Source organism: Panthera onca, chromosome C1 (genome assembly GCF_046562875.1).
Source record: "Panthera onca isolate mPanOnc1 chromosome C1, mPanOnc1 haplotype 2, whole genome shotgun sequence".
Taxonomy (NCBI): domain Eukaryota; kingdom Metazoa; phylum Chordata; class Mammalia; order Carnivora; family Felidae; genus Panthera; species Panthera onca.
Genome location: NC_138346.1, coordinates 28,295,490 through 28,313,337, shown reverse-complemented (window position 1 = coordinate 28,313,337; position 17,848 = coordinate 28,295,490). Strand labels below are relative to the sequence as shown.

The window sequence follows — 17,848 nt, the reverse complement described above, 5'->3', positions numbered from 1 at the left end:
TGCTGATAAAGATTCTTCATGAAATGAAAACTTTCAAGTTCAGGCTTGGCTGAACTGTGTTGGTGTGGTCATTTTTATTCTGATCGCTGACTGGTTAAGGGAGCTCTCCTTAGAGTAAGAAACAAACCAAGCCTTTGTTGTGGGAACTTAAAGACCTTTCTGCAGGATGTGATTTCACTTCCTTACTGCAGTTCTACTTTGGTCAGCTGATGGTGGTATGTCCTAACACTGTCATTTATCCCAGACTGGAGGTCACTTTTTGTAGTCCTGTTTGCAGTGGATATATTTTTCTTTAGTTTTAATGCAACAAGTGGTATTTAATTTTGCTTAAAATATATGCATAACTTAACAAAAACTGAGCACTACATAGTTGTAGTCTTAAAATGAAAAAAACCTAAAACACCATTTATTAATGTTTATTTATTTTTGAGGCAGGGAGAGAGCATGAGTGGGGGAGGGACAGAGAGAGAGGGTGGTACAGAATCTGAAGCAGGCTCCAGGCCCTGAGCTGACAGCACAGAGCCCGATGCGTGTCTTGAACTCACAAACCATGAGATCATGACCTGAGCTGAAGTCGGCCGCTTGACTGACTGAACCATCCAGGTGCCTCATAAAACACCATTTACTATACTTGGTAGTAATTATGGTAAAAACAGAGTACAGGTGCTTTTAAGAAATCTTCTGTTCCATGTCACTTCAGTTTTCTAATGCTAATGGTAAAAAAAATTAAGGTAGAATTGTTAAATAACATGTTATTTGTGAAGTTTAGTTATCTGACTTTTTTTTTTTTAGTACACTAAACTGTTACAAAATCAATCACATGAATAGTGGTTACAGAAAATCAGGGTAGAAATGAAAACTTATATTTGGGTGGGGCTGTGTTCTAAAAAAATTTACAACGTATGAGAGTATTAAATTACCTTGTTTGTTCTCTGAAGAATATTTCATTTCCATGCTAATGTTCATTATAAGAATTTCTGCAATAGTTTCACCTATGTGCTTCCTACTGTGTGTAAGCCCATTTTCTGTTTGTTTTTACAATGGTGCCCCCTTGTGGAGGCCACTCTTAGGACTTCACAATGGAGACCTCCATAATGCTTTCCTCTTTTCCTCTTTTCTTGCCGAGGAAAAATATGTTGTTTTCATTTGTATTGGTTATTTACTCTATTTGAATTTTTTTTTTCCTTGAGCCTACTGCCCCTTGTTTCACTTTTAGAATCTTGAAAAATACATTTTTTTTTTTGAAAAATACTCTTTTTTTTTTTTTTTTAAGTTTATTTGTTTTTGACAGAGACAGAGTGTGAGCATGAGCTGGGGAGGGGCAGAGAGAGAGGGAGACACAGAATCTGAAGCAGGCTCCAGGCTTCGAGCTGTCAGCACAGAGCCTGACGTGGAGCTCAAACTCACGAACTGCGAGATCATGACCTGGGCCGAAGTCGGACGCTTAACCGACTGAGCCACCCAGGCGCCCCGAAAAATACTCTTTTAAAAACAGAGTTTTCTAGTATCAGAGTGCTATTTTCTTAACTCATTAATAAATATTTGAGGTAATTTGGATGCGTGGGTGAATTTATCATAATGATGGTTTTTAAAATATATAAATGAGCCAACAAAATTATTTTGCATTTTTAAAACCTCTTTTTTGGTGGTCTTTACTTGAAGACGTTTTCCTGTTACTCGAGTAACTGTTAACCCAAGAATATAATGTGTTGTGTTAAATTGTTATTGTTATCTTTTGAGTTAATTTTCTTTTTTTGTTTTCCCTCCTAGGGGACCTCCGAGCTTGCACATACTGTAGAAAAATAGCCTTAAGTTATGCTCATTCCACAGACAGTAATTCCATTGGGGAAGACTTGAATGCTCTTTCAGATTCTGCTTCCTCTGTGTCTGTACTTGATCCAAATGAACCTCGAACACCTGTTGGAAGTAGAAAAGCCAGCCGCAACATATTTTTGGAGGATGATTTTGCTTGGCAAAGGTACTATCACTTAACTACAATTTTATTTATATTTGAGAGCTACAGATAGTCTTGTGACCCATGAGAGCCTTCAGTTAATATTTATCTTCTTTTATTATTTCCTACAAATTCCCCACCTTTTTCTTTGGCTTTCTTCAAAAGGATCACAGCATGTTTGTCGTGATTATATTGACTAATTAGGATGTAAGCTCTGCAAGAGGAGAGACTTTGTATCATTCTTGCTCACTGTTCTACCCACTGGCACTGAGAACAGTGTAAGGTGTATATATGATCTTGATAATATTTCTTGAATAGGCAACAGAAGTTATTGGGATTAATGATTTCTTTTTGTTTTTAAGTTTATTTATTTTGAGAGAGGGAGAGGGGGAGAGAGCACGAGCCGGGGAGAGGGAGAGAGAGAGAATCCCAAGCAGGCTCTGCGTTGTTATAAATCTTGAGATCATGACCTGAGCTCAGATCAGAAGTCAGGTGCTTAACCAACTGAACCACCCAGACGCGCCCTGAGATTAATTTCTAATGTAGCTTTCTTAGAGAAAGAGAATGCTCTTAAGGTTTGTTTTTATAATATGTGTAAATGGAATTATATTGCCTTCCTAAGGAACATTTCATGTTTTTCCATAGGTCTAAATATGCTACATCGCCTGCTAGTGAAGGATGTTATTAACTCTTAGAAGTTACCTGGAATTGTTTGAATTAGAATCATAAATTCATCAGTTTCTGATTGTTTTTTGTTAGCTAAGTTATATTCTTATGCGTAACACTAAATCTGGCCATGTCAAATAGCTTAGAGTTTTAATTAACTTCTTTCTTACAAGTTATTTTATCAATCACCGCTTAAAGGTATGAGGAATTAATATATAACTAATGAAGTTAAACAGTAGTCAAGAATTACTATGTTATAGCTACATTCTATGTGTATGAATCTTAGGGACATAATGTGGAGCACAAAAGAAAGGCCCATATATAACAGTGATTATTTATGAGGTTCAAGAATATACAAAATCACACTGTCTAGGTATACAAACGTGGTAAACTTAAAGAAAAGGAACAAAATGCTATTTACAACCATAGTTTCATTCAGAGCCCAGAGGGGAATGGGATTGGGTAGGGGAATATAAGCATCTCGGAGTCAGTGCTAATGGTGCGTTATTATTTGTGGCATCATGATTCTTTATACATTACATGTATTTTATAAATTTTAAAGATTGATTCTACATTTAATAGAACAATAAAAAAATGTAGGAATTCTCAGTTCTTGCTTACGTTAGCTAGTAATGCCTTTTAGTTGTACCTGGCCCTATTGTGTGAGCCCAGAATTGGCAAGTATCATCTAATAAACCAGATTTTGAAAGCTTCTTGAGAGATGTAGGATTAATGTCAAAGGTAGAATAATTTTAGTTCTGTGCTGATTGATGTTCATTCTCTTTTTGGTTTTCCCATCTCTGAGATAGGCACTGCTTTCTCCTTTTGACAGATGTAGAAGCTGAGGTTCAGAGAGATTGAGTGATGGACCCAAGTTCATACAGCTAGTCAGATGGAGAGCCTGCACTTGGACCTAGGTTTGTCCAATTCTGCAGTGCTATTCCAGCGGGTTATGGGGACTGAGAATAAAATACTTGAATTCAGGATTTCCCCTCAAGGTCACTTCAGTTTTGTGTATATGATTGATGAAGGAGTGCTGGGAGTACCCATCCAAGCAATGTATTATTTTAAGGGCATACTATATACTTAAACTACCAGTCTTTTGGCATTTGATGCACTTAATGTAAAAAAACATAGTTTCTACCTTAATTAAAATAAAATAAAACTGATGCATAATTTCATCATTGCAGGGGAAAACAATCAGCTTTTATTAAAAAAAAATTTTTTTTAATGTTTATTTTTGAGAGAAAGGGAGACAGAGCGCAAGTAGCGGAGGGGCAGAGAGAGAGGAAGACAGAATCCAAAGCAGGCTCCAGGCTCTGAGCTGTCAGTACAAAGCCTGATGAGGGGCTCCAACGCACGAACCATGAGATCATGACCTGAGCGGAGCCGAAGTTGGGCGCCCAACCTACTGAGCCACCCAGGCGCCCCACAATCAGCCTTTAAATGTTAAAGCACTTCATTGAAATTGGATTTGCTTGTTACTGTCCCAAAGCATCTCCATATTTTTCTACTTTCTTTATAGTTTGATTCATCCAGACTCCTCAAATACTCCTCTTTCAACAAGGCTTGTATCTGTTCAAGAAGATGCTGGGAAGTCTCCTGCTCGAAATAGGTAAGCTGCCAAATGAAAGCTTTATATTCTGTGTTTGAATTTTTCTTTTTTTCATAGTAATGAGAAGAACAAACAGATGAAAATGGGTGAGATTGATTGTTATACTTTCTTAGCTCTAAAAGCTGAATTAAACTGTTGTTTTCCCTTTTGCTAGTTAGCTCTGGCTTGCATTCTCTTCAGTGTCTCTTTTCTAGTATTTTCCACTGGCTTCAGATCTTGGAACCCACAGCCTCCTCTTTCTTCTAGCTTAGCAGATGGCCTTATTTTCTATTTCATAGGGAAGAGAGGAGGTAACAGATGGGCACTTCCTTAACTCTTACCACCACTTACCAACTTGATTACATTTATCGCTCATTTTTTTTTTTCTTTTCTACCTCTTGACCAAGCTAATTCTCCATTTGTATTCTGGATCCCATCCCTGCTCATTTTTTATTGATTATCCTATTGATGTTTGTACATTAATAGTCATTTTGCTGACTTCTTACTGTTAGCATTTAAACAAACTCAGGTCACCTGTTAAAAACAAACAAAAATTTCTCCTTTATGGTTCATCTCTAGGACCTATATTCTCAATTATTTCCTTTCTTCTTAGCCAGCGTCCTTGAAATAGTTGCCTGTAGTCATTCTATACCTGCAAACTTCCTCCTCAGTTTTCACCTTACTAGATGTTACTAATGTTCACACCTCTTCACTGAAAATGCTTTCTTTTTTATAAGCTTAAGTGTTGACTAAGTAGTTATAAACCTGGAGAACTAGACATCTGAATGACTATGGTTTAACATACTTTCAATTTGTTCTTTCAACAAGTATCATTAAGTACCCATAAACTAGATAGTGGAATACAGCGGAGAGTCAAACACAAAAATTGAAAGCACAAATAAGCAATAAAACATAGGGGTAGAGGTTGAGATGTTAAATAGTGAGGTCAGGGAAGACCTCACTGAGAAGGTGACATTTGAGCAAAAACCCAAGGATGTGAGGGAATGAACCATGTGGAATGTTGACCATGTAGAAGAATGTACCGCAAGAACAGGAAACAACAAATTCCTAGAAGGAGCACACCTGGCAAAGGGTAACAAGAGGTCCCGTGTACCTGGACTACAGTGTTCTTACAGTTAAGTGTAAGGACTTTGTCATTTACTCTGGGTGAAATGGGAAGCTACTGGAGAGTCTGTTTTAAAAAACTTAAAAAAGAATTTTTTTTTTTAATGTTTATTTTTGAGAGAGGGAGAGAGAGAGAGAGCATGAGCGGGGAAAGGGCAATGAGAGAAGGAATTAGAGGATCTGAAGCGGGCTCTATGCTGACAGCAGAGAGCCCAATGCAGGGCTCAAACCCATGAATCCTGAGATTGTGAACTGAGCAGAAGTTGGAGCTTAACCAACTGAGCCACCCAGGCGGTCCACCCCTTAAGTTATTTTACAAGGATCTTTATCTTTGACCTGGGGAGAGCAGTTTTTCAGTTAACACCTGGTTTTGAATGGCAGCCTTGTTATTAGCTGAGTTCTCTTAAATTACTTAATCTCTGATTCTTGATTTCTTTCTATGTAGAATGGATTTACTAGTACCTACTCCATAGTGTGCCTGTGCAGATTAAATGAGTCATATAGTATCTAACGTACTGTAGATGCTCCTGCCTTTTTATCCTTTACATAGAAGCTAAAATTTGGGTTCAGTTTTTCTAAGTAGATGCTAACTAAATTTCTAGCTATAATTTTTTAATAAATAGAAGCTTGCTTGATGCTGTTGATATTCCACTTACAAATCATTTATCTGGTAACTTTGCCAAGAGACAAAATTAAGGATATTATGTCAGAATATAATAAGAGAGGAAACAAATTTTCACTTATTTTTTAATTGATCAAATTCAAAATATAATTGAAGATAACAACGCAGGTCTAATAAGAAGAAAGGAATTATTTTGGAGGGGGGTAACATTTGCTTAGTGGGGTTCAAAGTTAGTATTTTATCAGAACATTATAGACGTTCATCTAAAGACACTCTTAGTTTATCAGTTATAACAAAAACTATTTAGTCTGTAGGCCATAGTTTGCTGTCGCTGATCTGCAAGATTATTTTTGCGTTTAGTCTGTGATTCTTTATATTTGTCAGCTAAAAAAACAAAAACAAACAAAAAAACCACACACGAATTTTCAGCATTTTAACAAGAATTTGTATGTTTTCTTTGAAATATTACTGATATATGAACTACATTTGTCATTACTCTCCTGTAATCTTTCCATAGTGCCTTTCCTTTACACTTATTCTGAAGTAGTTTTAAACTAACATAGAAGTTGGAAATACAGTATAGAGAATTTTTAGATAACTTCTGTCAGCTTCTCCCAATGATAATATCATACATAGCCGTCATAACTGTATTTAAAAGTACCTTTAGTGTTGGCAAGTAAGCATTTATTTAAAAATGAATTTTCGCTGTAATTTATCGATGAAGAATTTACAATTGTGTTTTCACTCTTTGTTTTTATTTCCAGATCAGCCAGCATTACTAACCTGTCACTGGATCGATCTGGCTCTCCCATGGTGTCTTCATATGAGACATCTGTCAGTCCCCAGTCTAACCGGACATACGTTAGGACAGAGACCACTGAGGATGAACGCAAAATTCTTCTGGTACTGGTCCAGTATCTTTGACCCATTGCTAGTTTGAGCATGAAGGTTGTTTATTTTATTGATTTTTCTTTTTAAGAAACCTACAAAAAGCCACTTAGCATATAAGTTAATAGAGGAAATAAAGTTTTTATTATAATCACCTAAGAAAGTGGTTAAGCATTGCATGCTCATATATTTGTATTAATATTCGCTTGACCCCTTTCATCTGGTAAGATCAGAATTCAGGTATCTATATAATAAGAGTTCCACTTTTAGTTAGGTCCCAGATTGCTTTTAAACTTTGAAAGATGTTTTGCATACACATGAAATGCTTTGCGTACATTTATTATTGTATGTTTATGTGAGATAATAATCAGTTGTTTATTGAATTTATCTGTGTATCAGATAACCTTGTTTAATCCTGTGAGTGACTTAAAGAAATGAAAATGGCTTCTGTTCTCAAGCTTACAATTCAGAAGGTAGAATTGAGGCTGATGGACAGGTCCTAAATAGTAAAACAAGTAATACTTTAATAATAAGAACTACAAAGATCCTTAGTAGTGAGGGAGTCAGGAAAGGCTTTCAACTGAAGGGCTTGACCCGGACCTTGAAGGATGGAATGGATTTAGGTTAGGCAATGAGGAAAATAAATCTTATTTAAAGGTGTGACAGAGTATAGAGGTGAAAAGGAACATGACATTTTCCATGGACCAAAGTAGGGTTTATAAGTTAGGTGAGGTTGGGGGAGAGATTAAGTTAGAGTCTGTGGGCAGTGAGAGTGGAAGTTACTTGGGGTCACCTGGTAGAACATGGTGAATTCAGCCTTTACAAGTTTAGATTTGAATCTGTAGGTGCTGGGAGTGTTTTTGAGCAGGGAGTAATGCACTGAAGGCCTTTCTTCAGGAAAATTCACCAGACAGCTAGGTATAGATGAGAATGGTGAGAAGCTGGTGGAGTGAAGGGCACAAGAAACAGATTAGTGTGACTGATGATTGTGTCCTCTCCCTTGCCCTGTCTCCAGCGAGGAGTATGCAGTGTTGTACTTAGATAACTAGGAGACTGATCATACACGCCATTGACTGAAAAAATTGATTAGGAATGGTGGTTTTTAAGAGAAAATGTTATGTTTGAAATTAGATGAGCTGAGTTCAAGCTGTTCCCCATGCACATGTCATTTCTATTAAATCAAGGGAGTTAGCTCTGACAAATTCAAGTTGAATTTCCTTTTATGAGTCTAAAAATCACAGGAGAGAATTTGAAAAGGTATGTCATATCCTTCTCAGGAGTAATTATTTGCTTATAATGTGATTTTAGGACAGTGTTCAGTTAAAGGACCTGTGGAAGAAAATCTGCCATCATAGTAGTGGAATGGAGTTTCAGGATCACCGTTACTGGCTGAGAACGCATCCCAACTGCATTGTGGGAAAAGAATTAGTCAACTGGTTGATCCGAAATGGGCACATTGCTACAAGGTAATGTAATCTTAAGAAAGACTTTTTGACATTTATTTATTTATTTATTTATTTATTTATTTATTATGAGGCTATGACATTGAGATATAAGTAAGAGGAGCAAATGTTATGTTTTGTGAATAGGGTGCTATTTGTTTCTGCATTTGGTGCTTAGGGTGCTAATTAGTCACCCCTTCTCCCTCCTGGCTTTTAGATAGTAGCAGATAGATGCAAGGAGCCAAATGGGGTCGCAATTTACCTTATTTATTAAAAGCAGAAGTTTAGTAATTCCCACAACACAAAGCTCTCTGATTAAACAGGATTGGGGAATGTAGCTAGATATTAAAAAGCACAGTGGATTCTCCTGCTACTGTTCCCTAATCTGGACATTACAACCTATCTTGGGAATTGAGTCCATAAGTTATGCCTGGAGTGTCCTAGCTCGCCTCATGATTCATTTGTGAAGAAGAGACAGGTCCTGTTACCTTTCAAAATATCACATCCCTAAGCTGTTCTACTTGATTAGATTAGCTGCTGCTCCTTTCCTGGGAAGAAACAAGTATGTAGGAAGAGAGAATAAAAGGGTTAGCAGTGAAGCCCTGGGTTCCAGTTTTGCCTGTATTTCTCTTAGTTTTGTGCCTTTACTCAGTTTATTTAATCTCTCTGAGACTTAGAGCTCTCAATTCCAATGTGAGGAAAATATATGGTCCTGTGAAGAAGCGCTGAGGATATTATTTCATAATATGGGCTAAAGAGCTTTATAAATTGCGAAATGCCGTATAAATAAAATGTGTTGTGTCTATTTCATGTATTTATGTATATATATTTCATACCTATGTCTGTAATACGTGGTATTGTCATCTCATCAAGACTGTAAGCTCCTTGAGGGCAGGAACCATGTTATCCTTTTTTTTTTTATTCTAGTAAGTACAGAGGTATGCTCGCACTGAGCACTTGAGCACTTCATACGTGTTTGTTGTAAATAAAATTAGTTTTTGGTAGGACTGCCTTATCAGCAGGTTCTCCTTTATTTTGGTATCTGGAAAAATCTTTTAATATAGCTCCAGGTCTTGCTTCTTTTACCCCTCACCTCTCCATGGACCATCTGAAATTTCAACTGATTAGAACGGAAAAAAAAATTCATCTTGTGTCTCATCTTGTACCTGTGAAATTATCCTAACTTTTAAAAGTTTTAATTTTTTGGTCTTAATTCAGGGCACAAGCTATAGCAATCGGACAAGCCATGGTTGATGGACGTTGGCTGGACTGTGTCAGTCATCACGACCAGCTTTTCAGGGATGAGTATGCGCTGTACAGGCCATTGCAGGTAGTTTTCCGTGTCCGCCAGTGAGCACATAGCTCGCTTGGGAAGTCTTTCTTGATCAGTGGGAATAAAAAGTAGTTGAATTACTCACAGATACATTTTCCTAACATGTTTTCTCTGTTGTTTGAAAGTTAAACACAGGTTTACTTGGTAGCAGTGGTATGAAAAACCAATTGGAATGAGACACTTTTCAATTGGTATGGCTTTTCTTAAGCTTGACCCCGTATTATCGTTGCCTGTTATTTACCTTTAATGGTTTTCAGTTTTACTGTGCCTGTGGTTTTAGGACTAAGAGAGAGTATACGTCATTAAACGATTGAAAAAATTTAGTATCACCCATGCAGTAGATTTTGACGCATTAGCAGTATTGTATAGCAATGGTAAAATGATGGCTGTGTATATGTCTTTTAATTAGGGAAGTGGAAATTATTTAAAATAGAACTTTTTAAGCAGATAAGCTTTCATTTTCGGTTTATGTTAATTTGTTGTGTATAATGTTTAGTCGTACCTTTGTGAGCCAAAAGTGGAAACTCAGAGGTCAGAAAAGACAAAGGTATGGTATTATTTGTTAAAATTTAACAGTTGCTTTCCAGAAAGTGTCCTAGCATTGACATAGGATTAGAATAAATTCTAAGCCATGTTCACTCTCAGGACTAAAAAAGATGAAATGAAACTGTAAAATCTGTATATTATGTTCTCATAATGTGCTGCCTAAATCTACTGATTAATGAGAATTATAATTTTAAGAGTGGAATTGTCAGCATAATGTTGGTTTGCAACTTAGTTTGTATTAATTAGCTTATTTTTATGTAAATCTCTTTAGTGGTGAGCTTTGTAGAAGTATTGGGCTAGCGTTTATTTGTAGTGTGACAGCCTCACAGCATTGCCATTGAAAGTGAATGACTTGGCTCTTGTCTTGATCTTTCCAGAGTACAGAATTTTCCGAGACCCCTTCTCCAGACAGTGACTCCGTGAACTCTGTGGAAGGACACTCTGAGCCATCGTGGTTTAAAGACATAAAGTTTGATGACAGTGACACGGAACAGATAGCTGAAGAAGGTGACGATAATTTGACTAGTGAGTTTAAACTTTCTAACATTTTAATTTTTATGACTCATTACTGTGTATGTCTGATAAAATGAATGTTTTGTTTGTTTAGTTGAAAGAATCCTACTTTAAGTTTTGGCTCCAACTAAACGTAAACATCTGATAGCAATCCTTGTTCTAGATACAGTATTTTCTTGAGAAACCAACTTGTTAGGCTACTGGCGTTTTCAGATTTTGCCATAGTCTGTAGTTTGCAGCAGCTTAAAAATAACTCTGAGCTAATAATATCGCAGCAGACAACTTTCTCACCTCTTCACTGTGATATCAGACTTTCTCTCTGCAGAACCTCCAATATATTTCTCCATTTAAAAAATTTATTTTATATTTAATATGTTCAAATTTTATTAAGGCTACACAGAAGTACGTGAAAATACTGTATCCATTTTGGTATTGCACATTGGGCTTGTATATTAAAAAAACATTTTTCTCCTTTCCTCCAATACCCTGATGAAACCCGTTTTTACTCCCCTCCTCTCCCTATATTTCTTTCCCCTCCCCAACACTAAAAGATTCTGCCAGTCCTAGCAAGCGCACATCAGTCAGCAGTTTCCAGTCCACAGTGGACAGTGACTCAGCCGCGTCCATCAGCCTGAACGTGGAGCTGGACAACGTGAACTTCCATATCAAGAAGCCCTCCAAGTACCCACATGTGCCCCCTCACCCTGCTGACCAAAAAGGTAGGAGGTAGTCACCGTCTGGAATCCAAGCACAGGCTGGAGAGCTGGGCCGTAGGATCTCACGCCAGCCTGTCCTTCTGGCTTCGTCGGTCCCACACGGCGGAGGGGACGTGGTGTGGGATTTGTTCCACCCTTTCTCATTTTCCCCACACCCCCTCCCCATACTTTTTTTGGTCGGTTCCTTTTATTTCTTGTTTTCTCCCTCAGTACCACCACACCCAATTTAAATAAAGCTTGTAGTCTTTCAAAGGAACTACATCGGACTGCTCTTCCCTGTAGCATAATGTGCAACTTCCAAGGTGGCATTTCTTGGCATTTATAACATGGACGTTCTGCTCTATTCATTTCTCTTTCTTTATTTAACGTTTTAAAGCCTATTTGCTTGTGCTATTAACCAGTAATGTAGTATTTCACTAAACCCTTTCAGGTGCTTGAACTATATTCGGGGGCGGGGCGGATATTCACACATTACAAAACATCTTTCTACTAGAATTTAAAATGCTTATTATGGAAAGAACAGACCGAGGATGCAAATTTATTTCCTGATATCATTGTATTTTTTCCATGGTTTCTAACTGTGAAGAAGCTTCTCACAGATATTTGTTTGCAGGGAAGGATTGTGTTGATCATACTCGCACGTGTACTTCCAGGCCATGTACTAGTTATTATTTCCCTTTGTTAATAAATATCATTCTTGTGTCCACCTCAGAAAAAATGCTTGTTATGTTTATGCCATATTTGTGAAAAAGTTTTCTTCTCTGAGTGATACAAAATGAATGCATTATTTTTAGCTGTCTTATTTGAAGCTGTATTCTACTGACTCACAAACAATAATAGCCATATTCAAAAGACATTTGGTATAAAAGGAAAAATAAGGTAAAGCATTGCTAAAATCCATTAGTGGCAGTACCTAAGAAATGAAATGCTTTTTTAAAATGGATGTTGAGGTTTACTCTTTTGGATATAATTAAAAGCCAAATTTGAGGTGCCTAGGTGGCTCAGTCGGTTAAGCATCTGACTTCAGCTCAGGTCATGATCTCATGGTTTTTGGGTTCGAGCCCTGCATCGGGCTCTGTGCTGACAGCTCAGGGCCTGGAGCCTACTTCAGATTCTGTGTCTCCCTCTCTCGCTGCCCTTCCCCCGCTCGTGCTCTGCCCCTCTCTCTCTCTCTCTCTCAAAAATAAATAAACATTAAAAAAATTTTTTTAAAGCCAAATTAAATTTTAGCCCTAAAGAGGCATTATGTAAAAGTAAATAAATTATGTAAAAGTAGAAAATACATAAGTAAATAAATAATTGTGAGGTTTCATTATGTTGTAGTAACTAAAAAATCATTATTATAAAGATGAAACAATTTGTTCTATGATTTCACCTGAGGTTTGGATTTTAACATTTAGCTCTCTGAAGTTGAATTGTTTCCTCAGATTGGAAATGCTTGTGTAATTCCTTGCTACTTCTTATTTTGAGTGTAAAAATATGGTCAGAAAAGAGAAATTTTTGAACCTAAACATCTATGCTAAAATAATTGGAAACAAACCCCCATTTCTACAACAAATTTCTCATGGTTGTCAATATTTTTTTTTTCAAGTTTATTTATTTAGTTAGAGAGAGAGAGAGAGAGAGCATAAGCAGCTCCGTGCGGTCAGTGCAGAGTCTGACATGGGCTTGAACTCACTAACTGTGAGATCATGACCTAAGCCGATATTAAGAGTTGAGCGCTTAACTGACTGAGCCACCTACGTGCCCCTCATCGTTGTCAATATTAACCATTATCCTCAAGGAGTGGTAAAATAGCGTTTAAGAGTTACAGTAATGGGGGGGGGGGGGGGAAAGGGTAGCAAACCATAAGAGATTCTTAACGATAGAGAACAAACTGAGGGTTGGTGGGGGGAGATGGGTGGGGGATGGGCTACATGGTGATGGGCATTAAGGAGGACACTTGTTGTGATGAGCGTTCTGTGTTGTATGTGAGTGATGGATCACTAAATTCTGAAGCTCATATACGCTATATGTTAACTACCTAGAATTTAAATAAAAACTTGAAACAACAACAAAAAAAAGTTACATTAATAAAAATGTTTGTCTTATTCAAAAATAGAAGTTTAGAGAGGATGCGGTAAAAGAGGACACCTGACTGGCATTGAACATGAGTAAGATACAGGTCTTTATGGGAATCATCAAAAATTATAAAAACGGTGGAGAGCATTTGGGCGAGTGTGAGAGGACAGTCCACTAGACACGGACGTTCGGGTGACATGAACTATAGTCTGGTCCCCTGGAGCACACTGGGTGATGCTTTTGTATTGGAAATGACAGGCGTGGGTCAGAGGTGGCATCTGTTGTGATGGAGGATATCTCTTCTCTGGACAAGTGTGTTGGCGATGCAGTCTTGTTTTGCTGAAAGTAGAATGTGAAATACATGTTTGACTTGATGTTGATTCCACATCTTGGAAAGTTAAGGAAATTATGAAAACCATGAAGGAAGTGACCAGTCATTATGGATTTTGTTATAGCAAAAGGTGGACTGCTGGGCAGTTAGACAATTTGCTTTAGGACGCCTGACCTCGTAATGTTGGGAGAGGAATGAAATAGGAAACTTCGATAATGAAATTTGTACAGTATTTTTACAACCTCAAATTGTATCCCTAAGGAAATTTAAAGGGGAAGCATCTGCAGTTGAAAAAAATCACCATGAATCTTTTGCAACCTCTCCGCTCTCAACCCTTTAAAAAGATGGTCTGCAAAAGTTGTGAGAGATAACCTTTATATGGGGTTGAATCTGAAAGTGGGGGCTAGCACTTAAAAGAAAAAAGGGATAGTAGAAGTCTAAATTGCGCTGATGGATGGACTAAATGCCAAGGACATCTCAGAAAAGATTTGGTTTTTAATGTTTATTTTTTATTTTTGAGGGGGGGGGAGGGGCGGGGGGCGGGGCAGAGGATCCAAAGTGGGCTCCACGCTGACAGCAGAGAGCTGGATGTGGGGCTCAAACTCACAAACCGTGAGATCATGACCTAAGCTGAAGTTGGATGCTCAACTGACTGAGCCACCCAGGTGTCCCTCAGAAAAGATTTTTAAAATTGTGGTGTAAAGAAAGAAAAAAATAATGCCAGTGATAACGAGGAAGTTTATATAATATTAATTTAAGCTTCCCCCCTTGCCTCCATTGAGATAATCTTATCAGGAGAGAACTTACATGGTTAAAAGGAAAGTGAAGTCCAAGATAATGAGAAGATAGGGAATGCCAGGTTTTTAAAAAAAATTTTTAAAGTTTATTTATTTTGAGAGAGCGAGAGAGAGCAAGCACAAGCAAGGGAGAGGCAGAGAGTGAGGTAGTCGTGGAGTCCAACATGGGACTCCGTCCCACAGACTGCAAGATCATGGCCTGAGCTGAAATAAAGAGTTGGATGATTAACGGACTGAACCACCTAGGTGCCCCAAGAATGCCTGGTTATTTTAGTCTTTTGTCAGGTTTGGTCAAAATATATACTAGATTAAAGAATTTAGAGCTGTGATCATGGGGGCCAGAGTTCGTTATCTTAAAATTGTGGAGAAAAGGAGAGGGTGGAGAAAAGGAGAAAAGGGTGACTGTAGTGACAGAGGCAATAAACTTTTGAAAAAGTAGGTTCTTGATTTGACATTAGAAGTTGGCAAAATTGGGGGCGCCTGGGTGGCTCAGTCGGTTGAGCGTCCGACTTCGGCTCAGGTCATGATCTCGCGGTCTGTGAGTTCGAGCCCCGTGTTGGGCTCTGTGCTGACAGCTCAGAGCCTGGAGCCTGTTTCAGATTCTGTGTGTCCCTCTCTCTCTGACCCTCCCCCGCTCATGCTCTGTCTCTCTCTGTCTCAAAAATAAATAAACGTTAAAAAAATTTTTTAAAAAAGTTGGCAAAATTGTAGAAAAATTTAATGAAAAGAATGTACTGTTGTATTTAGAAAGGGGAGTGGTAGTGAGTGGGCACCAGTGTTGGTTTACTATAATAAGTCTTTTCAAAACAACCCTATTTCCTTCTTTTATGGTAGTAGGAGATTGGTAGCTCAGGAGACTGTGGTGGATCCTGTTGTCTTTGATGTTAATAAGACATTTAATGGTCTCAATAACTTTGTGGACAAGGAGGATAGTTTTGCACTTATATACTAAGGAGGTAGTTATAGACAGTAGTCATGTTTACCTGTTAATAGCACAGACTCGAGTCTCTATGAGTCTCTGTACAAGAAACATACATAAAGAGATTAGTGTGTTTGGCAAATGTAGGAACTTAAGGGTGTCACTCTTAATACGACACATGGATTTGTACTTTAATGGTTGTGCCAGATATTGAAAGAGTAACCTGATATCAACAGAAAAGGGATGCTCATAGGTTATGCTATAGGGCTGTCTATCTGTATTCAGTTCTTGCTCAACAAGCTTGTTTTTTTTTGGTCAGCACTTTTAATGTTTTCCAGATTCACAAATTTTTAAAATATGGAAAGAATAACTAGCACATTGGATAGCAGAATTGAAATCTAAATATCTTTATTTTCTTAAGCAATCGACTGAGGCTAATAAGATGAAATTTAACACCTTTAAACATAAAATAATGTAATTAGGCTTAAAACATCTATTAATACTCTGGAGAAAGTTGTCCTTTTTTTAAAAAAAATTTTTTTTAATGTTTATTATTTTTGAGAGACCAGAGAGAGCGTGAGCAGGGGAGGGGCACAGAGAGAGGGAGACACAGAATCCGAAGTAGGCTCCAGGCTCTGAGCTGTCAGCACAGAGCCCAACGCGGGGCTCAAACTCACGAACCGTGAGATCATGACCTGAGCCGAAGTTGGATGCTCAACCGACTGAGCCACCCAGGTGCCCCGAAAGTTGTTCTTAATAGTTCGTGTGATGTTGTCTGAGAGAAATTATATTTATTTTGTATATGGCTGAAGGAGAAGCTAGGTTCAGGAGTTAGGAGTAGTGAGCTCTTGCTGCCGGGCACTGGGGGTGCCCAGGTGGTGTTGAATGTCCACCTTTCAGAGTTATTGAGGATTGATGCCTACATTGGATGAAACGTTAGGTACCTTGGTGACTTCTAAGTTTCCTTTTAATTCTGAATCTGAAAGGAGAAATCTAGATTTGACATTTTAAAAGAATGGTTAAGGAATGTAAGGAATCCTTCAGCCTATTCAGTAAGAACAGAATAGAAGAGATTCAGCATCAGAAAGAAGGTAATTATTAAGGTCATTTGCAACCTAGAGAGTCTAAAATTTAAGGACTTTCTAGGTGTTTATGGACTTAATAAATGTTTCTCGCTTTCACAGTTCTCTGCTGTTAGTTTTTAGCATACTAACAAGAATTATCCTTTGTCTGCTTTTCTTGTGAAGTTGAAATACAGTATTGTGTTTCTTCTGCATTGTGGTTAAGATTAACACTGATTACCAGAAAGTAAATATCGTCAGAGTGAACTGGTAGTAAAGTGAAAGAATAAAACACTCCTCTGCCTCCGGTTTTCATTCCTCTAAAAATACAAATGGGAATGGGTGGTTTTTTAGCTTTCCATTGAAGTTAAAGGTAATATTTATTAACTGTTTTCTTAGGAATCATCCTCTATCTTCCGAGGCTAAGGAAATTTGGATTTCTAAAATTGATTGACATATCTGCACTTAAAAAACAATCTGCTGTTTTTTTATCTTATGTAAGCAAACCCCTCATTTTCATAAGCTCATAAAACTGAAACAGTGGGATCTTGTTTAATTATTCACTGGTGGTAAAATTTGGAGAGTAGTACAATTAAAATACATTTTATTTTGTGTTGAAGCAGGATTCTGAACGAGTCTTGACAAGTTTGTGAGTAGAACCTAGAGAAGTGAAAATCATAGCTTCCATAAGCCTCTAGGTCTAACTTCCCATTTACAGGAGAACATAGGAGCAAGTTAAACTGCCCCATGAGGAAGCATTCCGATCAGATCCGGAATATGGGACATTCCACAGGACCTTTGGCCTGGGTTCTTTCAAAATTTAATATCATGACTAAATAAAAAGGTAGGGAGTTTGCTCTGTTCTAAAAGAGAATGAAGGGAATGCAATGTGTGAATCTTAGTGGATCCAGGTTTGAGGCAAAAAATTTGTTAAAGCATTTTAGGAACAGATAAATTCAAATGTGCACTAACTTGACAATATTAACACATTGTCAATTTTTTTGAGTGTATAAATGGTATTGTGGCTATGAGAAGAATGCCCTTATGTTAAACATTTTTTTAGTGTTTATTTTTGAAAGAGAGAGGGAGAGCGAGCAGGGGAGGGGCAGAGAGAGAGGGAGACAGAATCTGAAGCAGGCTTTGCACTGTCAGTGCAAAGCCCGATGTGAACCCCTGAATTGTGAGATCATGAGCTGAGCTAAAGTCGGATGCTCAACCAACTGAGGCACCCAGGTGCCCCCAAGAATGCTCTTATTTTTTTTTTTTTTAATTTTTTTTTT

The 17,848-nt window shown here is 37.7% G+C and overlaps 1 protein-coding gene across 2 annotated transcripts in view; it reads left to right on the top strand.

Annotated features, from left to right (window-relative positions):
- PIKFYVE (phosphoinositide kinase, FYVE-type zinc finger containing) overlaps positions 1-17,848 on the top strand; it is an 81,633-nt gene that overhangs the window by 13,801 nt on the left and 49,984 nt on the right. Inside the window, exons 7-13 of one of the 2 annotated variants that reach the window (XM_078450944.2) lie at positions 1,771-1,978; positions 4,146-4,235; positions 6,726-6,864; positions 8,158-8,315; positions 9,510-9,621; positions 10,548-10,695; positions 11,235-11,402. In XM_078450944.2, coding sequence (XP_078307070.1) covers positions 1,771-1,978; positions 4,146-4,235; positions 6,726-6,864; positions 8,158-8,315; positions 9,510-9,621; positions 10,548-10,695; positions 11,235-11,402 — 1,023 coding nt within the window. Of the gene's footprint in view, positions 1-1,770; positions 1,979-4,145; positions 4,236-6,725; positions 6,865-8,157; positions 8,316-9,509; positions 9,622-10,547; positions 10,696-11,234; positions 11,414-17,848 lie in introns of those variants that run through there. The other variant, XM_060623280.2, reaches the window with a different exon arrangement.